Raw genomic sequence first — 18,680 nt, 5'->3', positions numbered from 1 at the left:
GCTCATAACAGTGCAGTAGATTTCTGAAAATTTTTGTTAATGTTTTCTTACATATGCTTTAATTTGAAATCACATCATTTGAAGACAGAACATATTTTGGTCCCAGCTACTTCTTTTATTGTAAACAATTTCCTTTTCAGTTTCTGGGATGCGAAAATGTGTATTTCTGTTAAAATCTCGAAAGCTATCACTTTCTGTGTCATTCATTTCACATACTTCATGTAATAACATAAAAATATTTAAGCAAATTTTTATCTCAACAAAATATTACCATATTCAGAGGTAAGGAAAAACTTACGGGAAACATCCTTTAATTGCGTACCACCCGGGCCGAGACCCATTCCCAGGCCTCGCAAACCTTCTGGTAATTTTGGAGGTCCCTCAAGTTTGTGCTCCACTCGGTCCATTCTGACCGTCAGCTTGCGGTCGTATAGTGTCTGATTGTGCAACATGGCTGATCCAAGAGTCAAGGAAATTAATCAACTTTGAAACTGTTACTCAGAGGGTATTTATATTCATTACTAGAAACTAGAATTTCGAATTCCAATATTCAGACACATTAGGCTGGGTGCACAGAGAATGAGATGCAGCACGGCATGATGCAACATTTTGTTTATTGGTACTTGTCTTATGATGGGGTACACACAGAATCAGACACGACAGGACAGTCGTGACAGACACGAAGATACAACACAATGACTGTGCTTGCATGAGTAGCCACGTCCACTATCTACAGATACTACTGTTGCGCCCAAGGATTATGATAAGCAATCATAACTTTGTTATGACCATAAGCAATATATTATCACTTTATTTGAAAGTAATGAAATCGTACTTATTAAAACATTCAGACATGCTTTTACATGCGACAGAGATCGCTTCCTGTTTCGACAGATTACTGTACAGTTTACAGATGTCAGCAGTAGCAGAGTCAGTCCTTGAACAAGACAGGAAATGCGTATGCTTGCATTTTAGCAGCCTTATGCAACAGCTGACATGCACGTAGATTAAGCAGCAGTTTTTAACATACCACGTCTCTTGCGAGATTCCTAATTGGATATTCGTTTTGAAGTCTAAATTTCTATTGGTCAAATCAAAAACAGAGATTCAATCTTGAGAGTTCCTTAAATCGGTATTGTTCTAAGTGACAACAGGAAATGCCAATCTGAAATAATGGTTAAGAATCAGAAGCGTGGTGTTTAGTGAATGCAACACCGTCTTTTTAGAAGATTCGCGGGCAAAATAGCGTCACTCTGATACGTCACAAAGGACGCAGTTCGAGAACTTATAAATCACGGTCATTAGTCATTGGTAGACAGCGGTCATGCAGTAGTGGTCGTAACTTCCCGACATCCAGGAAGAAGTTCAGAAAATGGCATAATCTTTGAAATGCACCAGGGTTCGCCCTACAATCAACTCTAAGTAAAATCATCAGTTCAATTCTTGTACTTTACATTTAACTAGTTCGTTTTGATACTTTAAAATTAACAGCAACTTTGATTCTTCTTAAATCGTTCAATTTAAGTAGTGAATTTCTACACTTGTGATTATTTCGAAAGCCTGAGATCACATTCTAAGTAGGAATCCCTCCTATCCATAAGCAAGTACAGTATATAAATCATGTCAGAGAGTTAGGAAGTATACCGCAGTGTCTAATTTGTTGTGTTGTCTTGATAGTAGGATATAACTCGCGATTATCTCAAAGATAAGCCATCCGCCCTTGTCATGGCAAGTGGCACAACAAAATACTGGTGTCAGATAGGGCACAATAAAATATTGGTGTCAGATGTGGTACAACACTATTGTTGTGTAGCGCATATTTTCAGAAAAGAGCTAGATGCGGATAAATTATTTATTTTAGTACAGGAAAGATACATTCTGTACAATCCCACTTTGAAACAGTATCACGACAATAATGTGATTTCTAAAAATATGGGAGAAAATTTCAAATGAGATGAAAGCATCAGGTGAGTAATACCGTAATAACTAATAATAATTTGTAGTAGGCTACTTCTCTGCTCTATGTACGCTGCTGCTGTTGAATCAACTGCCTGAAGACAGGTCTGGACCTCACAAGTGATACCAAAAGGCACCATCTATTAGGCAACTAGGCCAGGAGATAATGGGGTAGGGTGATGGCTCCTTTCCCCTCCATTGCACACATCGCTGACTAGCTACATATTACACTATACTCTTCGCATGTAGGACCGCGGGTAGCCCTAAGTGCACAATAGCACGAAATAATCATGTTTTTCTCAGAACCGATCAGATTCAGTCCAGCTTTTTTCGTTGCAATAGACAGTTTCTCTTGTGGCAGCTGTTTATTTGTTCTATAGTTTTAGTGTTAAGCTATACTATTAGAGTTACGATGGTGTAGTTTTGTAGCATTAGTGTAGTGTTTGAAGATAAGACAGAAGGAAACTCAAAGAGAGAAGTGCAGAAAAGCCAAGCCAGAAGGCTGGTGCACCGTGTTCATGACTACTTCAAGTGGGAGGCCGATACTGGTGGCCCAGTAACTGACACTGCCAAGTCTCAGGAGAGAATGGCAGCTGCCGTAGTATCGACATATGTATTGTGCAATGAATTACAGTCGAGGCGAAAAAAGGCCAAGAACAACGTGGCATGATTAAATTTTCGTCCCCTGCAAATAGATGTAATCAAAAGAAGCAAATGTGTGGTTTAGATGATTTTAATAAAGACGTGTTGAGACGTAAAATTTTAAGTGTGTAACAGTAGTATCCCACAGTGGAGAAATTAGTTAGGGATGGAAGGCAGTGTTGGTTTTCACAGAAGTTCCCGATTAATGTACATTGCCTTCAAATATATGAAATCCAATGACGCGCAATGGAAGAAAATTTTAACGGAGCATGTATCTGTAATGAATCAATAATAAAAATGTTTTTCATAAATTAAGATTTACATACTTTTCTTTTTAATATTCAAATAACCAATAATAAACAAGTAAAATTAGTGGATTTCAATTTTTTTGTTTCGGATATTCTCCATAAACTTCTGTAAGCTCTATACATACGTTACAAAGGAGCCCGGACAAGAAGTTATGGCACCGGCGCGAGGGACGCATTTTAGTTCTTTTGATTGGACTCGCCCTCAAACTCAACTGGAGGGGTATTGGGTTAGTTGGTTACTAGCATTCCGAGTGTTCAGATCGTTCTGCTACTATCGCTATTGCTAATACTGAAAACATTGTCCTTCTGAGCACCCTCATTATGGCATTGTCCAAGGTGTGAAATCATAGAGTAGTTCATAGTCAAGGACATGAAATAGCATACAATGTATGGGAATTCATGTCAGAAGAGGCTGTAAATGGAATACCAATTCCATTGAAAAGTGTGTGTGTGTGCAAGAGTACTGGCAGCCACTGGTATTTCAAAGCGAACCTTTGCAAGAATCAGGAAAGAAGGGAAAAATATTGAGGCAGGAACAGCAGATTCTTTCTCCAGTCCGGAAAAATCACAGCCAAAGAAGAAGATAGTTCCAGCTGTAGACAGTTTTGATGAGGAAGTCCCAAGAAGACTCATCTATAACTTCTACGCTCGCATAAGCAGAGGCCAACTCTGCAATCGCTTCTTCCAAGAATGGATATCAGTGCATAATTATGTGAAGAAAGTAGAGAACAATTGCATTGAAAGTGAGCACGTGATAGACAGTATTTTGAAGAACATTTCCATAAACTTAAGGACATCTGATTCCAGCACAGATCAGTCGTCTGATTCAGACGGAGAATAAGAATATAAAGATGGAATAGCGGCGTAATTCCATTAGGTACCTTCGGACTGTTGAATAGGAAAGTGGTGATACTAAGGTAAGACATATGTTTTTAGAAAGAGATGAAACGAACACGCCTGCCACCCTATGCTTGAGAACCGTAACCCAAACAATCCCCACTCCTCTACCCTGCTGGCTGCCAATTTAAAACTTCGCACAGGTTGGTGCCATAACATCTCGTCTCAGCTCTAATCTATACAATAATTTGCATGTTCAGGACCAAAACTTTGACTAATGAAGTATTTTTAAACCATTCTTGTTAAAAATATTAGTCTCAATAAAACGGGTAATACTTTGGTAGGAAGCTGAAATTTTGGTAATACTGTTACTAGCGCCTGGAATAATTTCAGAAAGATAGTTTCATATCTCAGAATAGAGTTACCTTAATATTTTAACACGCAAATATGTCTGTTGAATAAGTTTTCATCCTCACGTAAAACTTTAAATATATTTAGAAGTCACAGATAAGTACACTTCCATCACTTCTACACAATCAATTTACCAGCCATTAGATAAATTATTATTATTATTATTATTATTATTATTGATGTAATATTATCAATGAATTAAGTAAAATGTTACTGAAGCAAGGAAAAACAAAGAATCGATATAAATAGTACATTATGCAACGAGCCTATAATGATAGTAATTAAGATGCGATTATGTTTGTTCATGAAATGAGCGCAAGCAAGTCTCAATTTCCATACAAGCATCTTAATTACCATTATAGGCAAGTTTCATACGACTTTTTATGCTCGACCATATTTCTAACTTGAAATTATTCAGAAGTATTCATTTTATTCGTATCTAACTGAAGAGTGGAAGTGACCTTGTGCATAGGTCGTAAATTGTGAGATGTGCGCAGACGCAAAGTATTGATTTTTTTCCGAGGAACAATAATGTCATTGACCTTGTTATAATATACAGAATAACATGAACTAATTTTGATATAACCTGGATATTGATTTAGAATTGAAAAACGAGATGACAAATTGAATTTATTTGAATATTATTTACAATTAATGCTAATAGAACATAACCTTCTGCGACAATATTGGATTTCCAGCCTCCGTGATGTTTCCCTCGTCTTTCGATTGCATATCCGAGAATAACCGAAAACCTGAACTTTAATGAATAGGTGTACTTTAATGACATGCATTAAAGGACTCCTACCAGGTGTATAATTACATTTCGGCATGGTCGAGCATAAAAAAATATGTAAACTGCAAAAATTATCAACAAATACAATAAATTAAATATGCCAGCAATTTTACATATACATGTAATCAGTGAGATATGTATTGCGTACCCGTTGAGATAGCCAGCATACTCTTGGGGATACAAGTACCATAGATTGAATACCACTGTTCTAAGCTATAGATATGTAGTGAATAAACCTATCAGCGTGATTTTTTTCTCCTCCTAAATGTCTACATCTAAAATCCAGGTGTTGAAATCAACTCGAGCCCAAGAACTTGAAATGGATTCCATTAAAATTATAGCATTGTATCTACAGATTGCGATTTCCTACACTTGTAGTCACTTAAAAAACAAACAAAATTCCGAATGCAAAAGGATACATATAGCCTGCACAGCTTCAACAGGATGTTCATATTCAACTACTCCAAACCCCCTGCTTTTGCCTTCCTTATCAAGACTCAGCTCTGCTGTCACAACTTTCCCAGCAAGCTTAAACACTTCTTTTAGCTTCTTATCATCTACCTTATAATCCAACTGAAAAAAAAAAAAAACAAAAACATATTAATGATAACAATAATCAATGATCAGAACTATGGTAGAATGTCTTTTTAATGTGTTACATCTCTGTAGAATTTAGAAGTGAATCTATACGAATTACATCTTTAGGATTTAAATAATGAAAGTTTTAATTTGCCTTTTCTGTCTTTTTTAATATAAACGCCTTATTTTCAAAATGAATGCTTTTTATTGCCTTACTTTAATTATTTGTTTAAATTAAAACTGTCTGCCAGTACATTTAATTTATTTCTGTAACTGTAAGAATGACAGTCAGTTCATATTACTTTCAAAAGTGACAATGAGTTTCGAATTCTAGAAATATAAAAGAAAAGGTTTAAATTACTGCTTGTGTTTGCCTTCCAATAAGTTCATACTTTTTTTGAAAGCAACAATGAGTGCGGCAGTTAGAAATACAAGCCAAAGGTTGAAATTATCTTTCTAATTCGTTAGTCGTTACATAACGTAGCTACTAGTAACATGCCTAAATTCAGGAATTTGCAAAATTGCGTCAGTACATTTGAATCTGACGAGTTTTCAACTGATGGCCTAATTCTTCTATGCAAAATATGTGAGCAGGCAATGTACGCTGAAAATAAACATTTCATATCTCAATACAGGTGTCTCAATCTAGCAAGCTGTCTCGTTCACGCAGGCGCATAGAGCACATCTCCCCTACCACTGTCCGCCTACTGCTGTGCACAGTGGACTAGAACGGTACAGCTCAGTTCTAATAACAGTTGAGAAGGCTGCATAGGGAGGGTACATCTTGAATACATCGTCAAGAGGATCAACTTTTCAGATAATATGACTATACCTGGGTATCAGAGCCTAGGTGGGCCCCCTCCGTTAGCTCTACTACTTCCCCTCTCCAGGCAGCTTCCTAGTTTGAGGCATCTGTACATTGCAACAGTCAAACACAAAAATCCACTTTCAAAAGGCTACAAAGAAAAAGATTTCTGTTAACTACGGTAATTGCAACATTGTTGACTATCACAATTTGCGTTCCACTTATGTAAAGCTTTTGTGGATGCTGAAATCCCTTTATGGAAGCTCGAAAATCCTACATTAAGACAGGTTTTGGAGAAGTATACCAACGAATCTGTGCCTAGTGAGTCAGCTTTATAAAAAAACTTATTTAGATGAATGTCGCTATTCCTTAATGAAAGTTATTCAAGACAAAATGAAAAATATGATCTGGATCCCAATCGATGAGTCACCTGATCCTAGAGGTCGCTGTATTGCCAATGTCACTGTTGGACCATTAGATCCTTCTACAGACGTGAAACCATTCTTGCTTACAACAGAATGTCTGGAAAGGGTCAACAGTACAACTATCTCACAGTAATATATCAATTCATTGAAAATTTGTGGTGCCAGAAGAAATTAACCACGATGTGTTACTGTTTGCTACTAATACTGCACCATACATGAAAAAGGCTGGCCAAACCTGTTTCATGTGATCTGCATAGCCCACGGATTCCACAGAATCAGAAGATGTAAGATGCTTGTTTCCAGATGTCGATAAATTGGTTTGCAGTATTAAGAAAATCTTTCTGAAATCCCCGTCATGAAATTCAGATTTTAAAGACGTTGCTCCAGATGTAACTCTGCCTCTCAAACCTAACATAACGAGATGGTTTTCAGCAATAATTTATTACACTTCAAATTTCACGAATGTAAGTAAGGTGGTCAGCGCTCTGGACGACAAAGCATCAATGATCACAGCAGCCAAGAAACTTCTGGGATCTACAGAGGTGGAAAATGATGCAACTTTCATTGCAGCTGGGTCTCCTCTCACTCGACTTGAACAAATAGTCTCTGTGGAAGTGAGTGAAAATTATGGAAGATGCAGTGCAATGATTAGACAGCGTTCCAGGAGAAAAGTGTAAGACTGTGTTTTCTCAGAATTATGATTTGGACAAACTTAGAAAAATTTAAAAAATTCTACAGAATGACAGTTCTATTGAAGTTGAAATGGACCCTTCTATGTTACTGGGCTTCTGATTTGTCCCCATAACCTCTGTGAATGTTAAGAGGTCATTTTGTCATATGAAAACTATGTTGTTTGACAGAAGACAGAACATGACAGTAGGGGGGGGGGGGGGGAAACACATTTGGTAAAACTTTGCTGTCAAGTGTACATGGAAACATTTTTTAAATTTAAAAGTTACAACAAAACATTCACCACAATATCAACATAAAAATGCAGATTGATTAATCAGGTAAGCCTAATACTCTGTTTCCCTTTGTTGCCTATTTTAGTTGTTTACAATACCTTTTTGCTTAGGTACCTATTTTAAAGATTATAATGCTTGAACTTCCGGTCTTTGATATTGATTAATACAGTATTTATGCACCAACTCTTGTAGTTAATAGGAAAAATATATATGTTCTACATATAATTATTTTGCGTCCACAAAAAAAAAAAAAAAAAAAAAAAAAAAAAACCAAGTACACAGAATACAACTTACATTCGCAACAAACACCCTTGTGACAAGTGGTCCGTTAATCCACAGAGACTCCAGAAACTGTGGGCTGAGACCATACGTGTTTCCCCATTTATTTTGATTTCCTCCTCCAACTGCAGGGTTCAGAGATGATGCAAGAGATGGAATCGGGTCCCATTTACTCCTGGGTTCGTCTCGAATTCTGTTTCCTCCTGCATTACTGCTCATCATACCACCGCCGCCACCACCGCCTTTCTGTGGACGGCCATATCTGTCACGCTCAACATCATAATCCTGAAACCAAAATAGTTACACACTATATTCTCAATCTGACTTAAATGATATGCTGGTTTATAGAAATATATATAAGATATACACATATCTTCATGTATGAGTGTGTCCCAGGCCCAAGCTGAAGTTCTTGCGATATTAACTTGTGCTCAAGAAAGCCTAAATAGACCATGCCAAGGCATGAATATCTATCTATATTTGCTCTGATAGCCAGGCTGTGTTAAGAGTACGGAGTTCACCCCAGGATGATTGAAGAATCAAGAAACACCCTGGAAATCTTATACAGAAGAAATAAAGTACAACCAATTTGGGTCCCCACAACACAGTGAAGTGTATGGCAATCTACTGGCCAAACATGCAATTTCCATCCAACGCTACGGTCCAGAATCTTGTGTTGGCAACTTTGAAATACATACAATCAAACAGGATCTAAAGGAGAATCTGATGAAAGGTTTGCTAGAAGCCTGGAAACCTACACCAGCCATGAGATAGGCAAACTCCTTATTGGAGAACCAAAATCTGACTCCACTAAACAACTACTGGCTTTGGTAATTAATATTTTAAAATGAGTAACTGGACTTTCTGACCAGACACTGCCATCTGGGCCTTACTGGTGGTCCAAATTTTAGGAAATATGGGATGGACGCAGAGTAACCCAACCACCTAACATTTTCCTGGATTGCCCAAGTTTAAGCCACATCAGTCATAGTTATCTTAGGAAACACATGCTGTCAGGAAATTAAACCCAAAAGTATCATGATACACACAAATCTTCTGAATTGATTTCCAGTTTATGAGTGCATAACAGGTCATTCGTGGTTAGTTTTGTAGCACTAACCTACACCCTTAATAAAGATGGAGAATGAGAGTGTCTTCAAATACACATACAAGTTGCATTCAAAAAGTATCCAATCTTATTTTTTCCCGCCCAAACAAATGAAGCAAGGTGGAGATGTGTAGGAAACATTCATGAAAAGGCGCGAATTTTTTTCCATCCACAGATGGCGTCAGTCAGCCTCTGAGTGAAGACGTGTAGCTAGTGCTCATCGGATTTCTAATTGTTGTAAAATGAAGAATGACATGAGCAGCAATGTTGCATTAAATTTTCTGCAATACTTGGTGATACCCAAGTGGAAACCATTCGCAAGATCCAACAGGCCTTCGGGGATGATGCTATGAGCATCTCATGGATAAAGGAGTGGTACAGACGCATTCGAGCCCAGACGCTATCAAAGAAAGCGGAAGGCTGTGAGGTATAAAGAGTCGACAACAATGTCAATGACACTGTATTGCAGCTGTGGATTATAATTTATGGCCAGAATAAGCACTGTTGCTAATCAGTGCATTCTTCTTCAGTGAGCACGTGTTTTAGTTGGATGTTTCTGTAGAGAGTTATTTTTCTAGTTCTATTTGATAGTGTGTTGTTAATAGTTTCAACAATATGTGAAGGCCTTGGGAAACAAACCAAATCCCTTCTTTTGAAAATGAACAAAGTAACCCTCAACCTAGCACTAGTGATTCCAGTTTCCCAAAGGAAAGAGACAGAAACTTTAAATGAACAAAGCCAAAAGTTTGTTTGTAATGTGCATGAGTATGTTAAAAAAAAATACAGAAAAAGGCTCATCCTGCGTCCAACATACAAATTTGAGAACAAGTACATAAATCACAACACAGAAAATACCCTGGAGAGATATGAGATTCATGTCTGAGACAATGACGATGACGAGTAAAGGTATGTTTCAACTCATTTAATTGTTAGTATACAGTATGGCAACGTGTCACAAAACAATTGGCTCCAAGCTTTTTTATAATTAGTAGGAAGGTGGTCAACAGTGAAAAGTGTTTCAGTGTCGCTTACAAAGGAAAGCTCCCGGGCTCAAATGAGTGAAACTTCTATACAACAGCTTCAAAGATGGCCGCACATCTGTAGACGGCGAACTGTCTCCAGTAGGCCCTCAACAAGACGAAACGACAATGTTACTGACCAAGTGGCGACTTTGGTCATGCAGGATCGTCGTATCACAGTCCGAGAACTTGTGAACGAGGTGGGGATAAGCAATGGATCGGTACATTCAATTTTGACTGAGGATTCTGGATTGAAGAGTGTGTCCGCAAAATTCGTGTCCAAGCTGCTAACGATGGAGCAGAGACAACTCTGGAAATTGCACGGGACATGCTGGACAACACAAACAGTGACCCCAACTTCCTGAACACCGAGATCACTGGTGATGAGTCATGGGTTTATGGGTACGACCCAGAAACAAAGATACAGACCTCAAAGTGAAATATCCATCATTCCTGAGGCCAGAATAAGCACAGCAGCCCCACAGCAATGTGAAGGTCATGCTGACCGTTTTCTTTGACTCCCGTGGAGTACACACAAGGCGGCACAATCATTACCAAGGAGTACTACCAGGTGGTCCTTTGTCACTTTTGTCATGCCGTGTGATGCAAGCGACCAGACATGTGGGCAGAGGCAAGTTGACAGCTCCATCACTCATTCTTCACATCTAATTCAGAGTTTTTTTGCTAAACACAGCATTTCCGTGGTTTGTCAGGCTCCTTACTCTCCTGATATGGATCAGTCTGATTTTTGGCTATTCCTAAGTTGAAAATGCCACTGAAAGGGACCCGATTTGAATCAAGAGAAGCTATTATGCAGAATGCAACAGCGCAGCTGAACATCATTCCAGAAGTGTTTCCAACAAAAGTGGGATCACTGGGAGAAGTGTGTGCATTACCAAGGGAACTACTTCGAAGTACAGTCTGTATGAATAAATGTATCTTTGCCAACAAAAGGTTCGATACTTTTTGAACACAGGGAGTATTTGCAGTAGACAGTGGAGAAAAATATCAACAGTTCCATCTTTATAAACCTATCAGTTTTACTGCTGCCAGCATAGAAGCCATGCTCAAGGACATCAAACTTTCTGAAATATGAAATAACCTAAACCAGACAACCTGGTACACATCAGCAATTTAAGCTCCAATAAACTTCAGCTACCAGATGCCACTTCAATACAATGCAGAAATACCCCTCTTTTTTGTGTTATGAACTTACCAGTAATCATATTAGAGTAACAACTTTCTTTTCTGTTTAAATATTATTTCCTGAGCACTCAAATTACAAACATTTCTGAAGGACAGTTGGTTTGAATTTCCCATATCTACCCCTGGTTCTTCACAGCCAACTTCATCCTAGCTAGTCTCATTTTCAATTCTCGTACATGTACACTGGCAGTTACTGTTACACATAAGAGACTGGATCAGTGTAATTCTGAACCGCCACATTCCCAATCTCCCATTGGATAACTTCACTATAATTATAGTCAACATCTGCTACTTAGAGTTTGGAATAGAGTATTAAATGAAGAATTTTGGCATACAATTTTGTTTGTTGAAGTCTATGCAGATTTAATAAATCTTTTCACAGAGTAACATGTCGATTTAGTAACAGGTCTGTAAGTAGCAGTGCCGCCCTTCTTTGCTGAAGCATCCGCATTGTCATTTCTCAGGATTCCACAATGGGATGGTATCCATTTGAATACAATTCTTTTATCGAGTGTTATTGAGAGAGCATTTCAGTTATTTCTACTGTTTGAGATGAAGGTGTGTCTCTAGAGACTACTGATAAAATAGCTGCTTTGGTGTCTGACAATACAACTGCATTCTTAAATTTATTGATGTGGCATAGAAGATTGGTCCTCCAGCTTGGGAGTTGGGCGAAGGACTAACAACCCATCACCGTAAAGAACAGCTTGTTAAGAAACCTGACAAGATTTTCACCTGACATAATTAGGAACATTAAATCCACCAGATGTTTGAGATGGGCAGGGCATGTAGAACATATGGGCGAATCCAGAAATGCATATAGAGTGTTAGTTGGGAGGCCAGAGGGAAAAAGACCTTTGGGGAGGCCGAGACATAGATGGGAAGGTAATATTAAAATTGATTTGAGAGAGGTGGGATATGATGGTAGAGATTGGATTAATCTTGCTCAGGATAGGGACCAATGGCGGTTTATGTGAGGGCGGCAATGAACCTCTGGGTTCCTTGAAAGTAAGGCATAGAAGATTTCTGAGACTTTCACTTATTGCAATGATTTCTCCATCAAAACTTTTGTTCCATATCCAGGATATCTATAAAGTGAGAATAGACAGCACGTAACACCTGCACCTGCACCTTGTTCCCTGGAAATCAAGGATCCGTCTGTGTATAAATGAAGCCAGTTTTGTGAAGGGTACCTAATATTAAATGCCTCTAAAGACAACTGTTTCATTATTTCAGTGTTTACTTCTGATTTCAGTATTTCTTGTGTTAAATTTAGATTATACTCTATATTTAAGAGAGTTAAAGTGTTTGGTTTAATTTGTAAATTTTCTTTTAAATTCGGGATGTTGATTTTCTGTTTTAATTCTTGAACCATGGATATGAAACTTTGAGTTTTTAATCTACAGAGAGGACTGTATGAATGCCAACTGTTTCCTGGTAATTTGATAAGTTTTTCATACTGAATCAGTGCTTTTTCTTCTAATGACATTTTGATGCTATTAATATTAGTGAGGAATCTCATAGAATCTATTGGAGTTGTTTTGATTCCACCAGTAATGAGCCTAGAGCTTGGTTTTGGACAGGTTCTATTTCAATTGAAATGGAGTTTCCAGGCTAAGATGCCGTGGTCTACTGGTGAAGATATTCCCAGATGTTTTGTCTATTACTGCGGCAGACATCTTCAGTGGTGAGGTATCCTAGGTCGAAGTCTTCTGCTAAGGGTATCTATGGCAACTGATACCCTGACTGTTTGCCTGTCCTTATTTCTAGAGCTGGGGTTTGACCTTGGTGTTCCGTTGTTGCAGTGGTCCGCACCCATTGGATCTCTGTGACCTTGGATTGTTCGTGACATTCCATTGTCACAGCAGTCCCCACCTGCTGGATCTCAGTGGCCTTGGGCTGGTCGTGGCATACCGTTGTCCCGGAGGTCCGCACTTGCTGAATCTCAGTGGCAGGCAAACAGTCAGGGTATCAGTTGCCACAGGTACCCCTAGCAGAAGACTTAGACTTAGGATACCTCACCACTGAAGATGTCTGCCACAGTAGTTGTGTGGTTTACAGACGTTTCGCCTGGAAATATCTTCACCAGTAGACCACACAACTTAGCCCAGAAGCTCCATTTCAATTAGACACCGGCCATGAAAACCTACATGCTAAGATGTTCTATTTCGTTTATGAAAGGCGAAGTAATTAAAATTTCTCTGCAGTATGTCAGCACTGGCTGTACAAACATTTTGTATGTAGTGTTCAAAGTATTTCTAGAGCATCCCCATTTCTTTCCTACTAGTCTTTTCAGAAGAGAGAATCTTTTACGAGCTTTTCCAGAAATATATTTCAAATGGTTGCTCCAAGCTAACTTATTGTCGAAAATAATTCCAAGATAAGTCCTAGGAAGGTGTTGGCCATTGTACTTGATACTGAATTCTTTCTTTTTTACCAAGTGAAAATATTTGACAGTTACTTTTGCTTAAATTGAGGATCATCCAATTTGATGTATTCCATTCATGTAGTTGATTTAGAGCTTAAGAGCAGAATTTTGAATTTTGTCTCTATGTCTGTGAGATTCGGAATTCCACGAAACTATATCATCTGCAAATAGTACTGTTTTCATGTTTGATTCCTCTAATAGGGACGGTAAGTCATTTATATAAATATTGAATAGAGTTGTGCTGAGGACAGCGTCCTGGAGTAGACCTCGATATGTTTGTAACTAGAAAATGAGTTATTGAATTTAATAGCAATGAATCTTTGACTAAGGAATTCTGATATCCATTTGAACATATTGCTGGAGATACCTAATTTCTGGAGTTTTAATAATAATTTATTTCTTCAAACAGAGTCATATGCTAATTGAAAGTCAATAAATATTGCCTGAATTAGCAATACATAATTTCTTTTTTACGTTATCTAATCCAGGAATTGTTCCTCAATTACCATGAAAATCAGAACATTTAAGAAGATGAAGAACCCTACAAAAAGATGATTACATACCTAAAAAATATTGGAGTGCAAGGAGACTAATGTCTTTGTTGTCAAAGTCTACATATTTGAACAACATTTTTACCGTACATAATTTCATACTGGATTACACTAGTGCTCACCTCTTTCACAACAAGTTTTCTTCCATTCAAATCGTAACGGTGCATTTTCTCTACGGCTTTCTTCACTGAATCAGCATTTTCAAATTCTACAATTCCGCAGCCTCGAGGTTTATCATTTTCATCATGGAACAACTCCACGTATGCAACTTCTCCAACTGTAAAAAAAAGGGGGGGGGGGTTGAGGGATTGACGTAACTATAATGCTTTTCACGTGACTTAGTTCGTATGTCTCGTCTTCTTCATAGCTACAATATTTTGACTGTCTGGGCACATGTAATATTTTGCTTTGTTTTTCTCCACATCAAACTAGTCATTTCTCAGGATACACCCCAGTCTTAGGCTTATTGTGTTACCTATGGTAATTTTTAATACCAATATTTAACTTACCATAACTATTGGTTATGAGATATCAAATTTAATTATCTTATGTGTTTATAGGGCGCCAATGGGAGATTATAAGAAATTTACAACTAACTTAGATTCACTATTGAAAAGACCTTATAAACCACATACAGAATTTGTAATCTGTGGTGACATAAACATAGATTATCTATCAGAAAGCTCACGTAAAAGAAAATTAAACTCACTTCTTGAAACTTATAATTTTAGCCACACAGTAAGTTTTCCAACCAGAATACAAGCTGGAAGTAGTACAGCCATTGATAATATATTTACAGATAAAAGTAGATTGAATTCCTATTCAACAGTACCATTAGTCATTGGCCTGTCCGATCATGATGCACAAATTCTAAGTGTCTTCAATATGACTGAAAAATTCCAAAGTGTTAATTTTAAAATCAAAAAAAAGGATTATAAATGCTGAATCTCTTCATCATTTAAATACATGTCTACAAAATGAATCTTGGAAAAATGTATATAGTACCGATACCATTGATATTAATACTAAATTTAATGCATTTTTCACTACATTTACGAATTATTTCAATGAATGTTTTCCAGTCAAGGTGGTGAAAAAATGTAAAAGTAAAAACATGTGGATAACTCAGAGAATTAAAATAGCATGTGTTACAAAAAGTAATCTATATTTAATGAGTAGGAATAGTGATGATCCTCATGTTCTTAATTACTACAAGAATTACTGTAAAACTTTGACAAAAGTTATAAAAGATGCAAAGAAAATGTATCTGAATGAAAAAATACAAAATTCAGATAATAAGATTAAAACTGTTTGGGATATTATTAAAAATGAAACTAATCGATATTCAAAGAATGAAAATATTACTTTTATTAAAATCAATGATAGTAAAATAGATAATCCAAAATCAATTGCAAATCTTTTTAACGACTTCTATATAAATATTATTCAGAACTTAAACATTCAAGATGCTGCACTTGGTTACCTAACTGATGTATTTAACACTGAGTTTTTAGGTCTCAAATTTATTCCCACTACCGCAGCAGAAATCATGCATGTGATAAAACAACTAAAAACAAAATATTGCTCTGGATATGATGAAATTCCAAGTAAAGTTCTGAAAGCTTGTTCTGAAATAATATCCCCTCCATTAAGCTACTGTATCTATGCAATTTGTCAATGCAATGTGGTATTTTTCCAGAAAGACTCAAATATTCAATAGTAAAACCAATATACAAAAAGGGAGATAAATGTAGCATTGCTAATTATAGACCCATATCATTATTAACAACATTCTCAAAAGTGTTTGAGAAAGTTATGTATAACAGATTATATCATTACCTGGAGTCCAACAATGTATTAGTTTTATAACAGTTTGGATTTAGAAAACAAAAATGCTGCTTTTAGTTTGGTGGATGAAATACTAAATTCATTAAATTCGAAACTACATGTAGGTGGGATTTTTTTGTGACTTTGCTAAAGCATTTGATTGTGTAGACCATAGTATATAAGTAAAAAAATTGAAGTTTTATTGTATTAAAGATGAGACGTTGGGTTGGTTTACATTGTACTTATTGAATAGAAAACAAAAAGTAGAAATAAATGTACCAAATAGTCATAAAGTTATTTATTCAGAATTTAGAAATATTGAAACATGGTGTTCCACAGGGGTCAATTTTTTGTCCAGTGTTGTTTCTAGTTTATATTAATGATTTAGCCTTGACCATAAACAATTTATCTCGTGTAATTTTATTTGCAGATGATAGAAGTGTAATTATTTCAAGCAAACAATACGATCATTTTATAAACACTTCTAATACAGTGCTGAATCTAATGAATGAATGGTTCCATGCAAATAAACTAGCACTTAATGTTGATAAAACCAGTGCAGTCAAATTTAGTACACACAATAGTGCTCAGATTTCCTACAGTATTCGATTAAATGGAACTCATCTCAAAGAATCTATAAGCACAAAGTTTCTTGGTTTAGAACTGGATAATCACCTGAACTGGAAAATGCATATAGAATGTATTACTCGTAAATTGAGCTCTGCCTGTTATGCATTAAGATCCTTATCTACTATTGGTGATATAAACTTACTTAAAATGTCATACTTTGCATATTTTCACTCTGTAATGAAATATGGATTAATATTCTGGGGTAACTCGTCTGAAGCTAAACATGTTTTTGTTTTACAAAAGAAAGCTATCGGAATAATGGCCACGTGCATAAAAGGACATCATGTAAAAATATTTTCCGAAACTTAGAAATCTTGACTTTACCTTGTGAATACATTCTTTCCCTAATGATGCTGTATATTAAGAACCACGATAAATTCAGTACTAATCACGACATTCATCATTTTAATACAAGACATAAATCAGATCTTCATCTACCCTCTGTTAGTCTAAGCTGTTTTAAAAAAGGAGTTCGCTATTCATGTATAACAGTCTTCAATGCACTGCCTAATTATCTTAAAGATTTGAAGAACCACGAGAAAAGGTTTAGAAAAGAATTAACCAAATTTCTACATACTCATATCTTCTACACAACTGATGAATTTTTTATGCGTGTGAAGTGAATTATTCTACTTAAATGACATGTACAATTATTATATAGCTCAACTAAAATGTTTACTATGCATTGTATATTTTTGTTTAGCATAACTGATGAATTGTATGCGCAGTAAATTGAATAGTATACTGTATAGGTCAACTGATGAATTGTTTAAGCTTATAAATTGAATTAATCTACTTCATATGAATTGTACAATTTTGTATAGCTGAACAAAAATAAGTTTGTAAATTTAACTAATTTGATTGTGTATGTTTGTATAGTTTGGCTGATGAATTGTATATGCTTTTAAAATGATTACTAATCTGTGTAGCTCTACTGATGAATTGTATATACTGTAAATTGAATGGTAGTCTGTATAGCTCAATTGATGAATTGTATAATGCTGTAAATTGTATAGTAGTCTTTACAGCTCAACTCAATGTATCACAACTACAGTATTTGGATACCGACCATAAATTAATAATCTTGGATGAATAGCATCACTGTCTAATTAAGCATATACTGCTAATCAACATAAAACAACCTACCAGTAACATTGAAATACATCATTGGACACAAAGACATCCATAATAATTTTGAACAAGCACTCAAGGCAAACCTACAAGATACATACCACGATACACACATAACTGGATAGTGGAAAGACGTGCATCAATAAGAAATAAGAACACGAACATAAACAAATTCGCTAATATAGTTCAAATACTGTAATTGCATCTCTTCACATTTTACAATATGCAGTTCATCCTACTTTTATTTTTTATTATTTTACTTGTGAAGACTTGCAAACATATATATATATTGTAATTCACACGTGTACTTTTAACTATTTGATAATAAGGGCAGTCACACAAGAATGACATTTTGTATCCTAATTATGTTGGTTTTTATTATGTTTTTATTACTCTGTATGCTATTTAATATGTACTGTATTTGTAGAGACTAATGATATTGCTTACTAGAATGAATGTCATATCTCATGATGTTGGCATAATCCAACGAAAACGTTCATACGATTTTTAAAACATGTAACGTAAAAGTTTTGTACCTTACATATATTGCAGTAAAGTCAGTGACTGAAAAATAAATATTCCTAATATCATAAATTTAAGTTCGGTTGTTAACGATGTGTTTTTTAAGGGGTAAGAAAACTCCTTTTAGTTGCAGTCATCTGAAAGATAGGAATAGTAGAGGTCTCATGTTGTAGATTTCCATACTGTATACACTTTATCTCTTTGATTTTTATTAAATCAACCTCGTATTGTGATGCCAGATGACCCACAGTTTCTCTT

General features: G+C 36.1%; 1 protein-coding gene across 3 annotated transcripts in view; it reads right to left on the bottom strand.

The window, feature by feature from the left end:
• Window positions 1-18,680, bottom strand: part of LOC138710344 (myelin expression factor 2-like) — a 79,677-nt gene that overhangs the window by 45,167 nt on the left and 15,830 nt on the right. For all 3 annotated transcript variants that reach the window (XR_011335214.1, XR_011335215.1, XM_069841163.1), the window contains 4 exons: window positions 14,435-14,589; window positions 8,016-8,285; window positions 5,367-5,520; window positions 299-454 (listed from right to left, as the gene is read on the bottom strand). Coding sequence is in view for 1 of the 3 variants with exons in the window: in XM_069841163.1 (XP_069697264.1) it covers window positions 299-454; window positions 5,367-5,520; window positions 8,016-8,285; window positions 14,435-14,589 (735 nt within the window). In the remaining 2 variants the exon portion in view is untranslated. The remainder of the gene's footprint in view (window positions 1-298; window positions 455-5,366; window positions 5,521-8,015; window positions 8,286-14,434; window positions 14,590-18,680) is intronic.

The sequence above is a fragment of the Periplaneta americana genome, chromosome 12 (genome assembly GCF_040183065.1).
Source record: "Periplaneta americana isolate PAMFEO1 chromosome 12, P.americana_PAMFEO1_priV1, whole genome shotgun sequence".
NCBI lineage: Eukaryota > Metazoa > Arthropoda > Insecta > Blattodea > Blattidae > Periplaneta > Periplaneta americana.
This window is presented reverse-complemented; position numbering and strand designations above follow the sequence as displayed.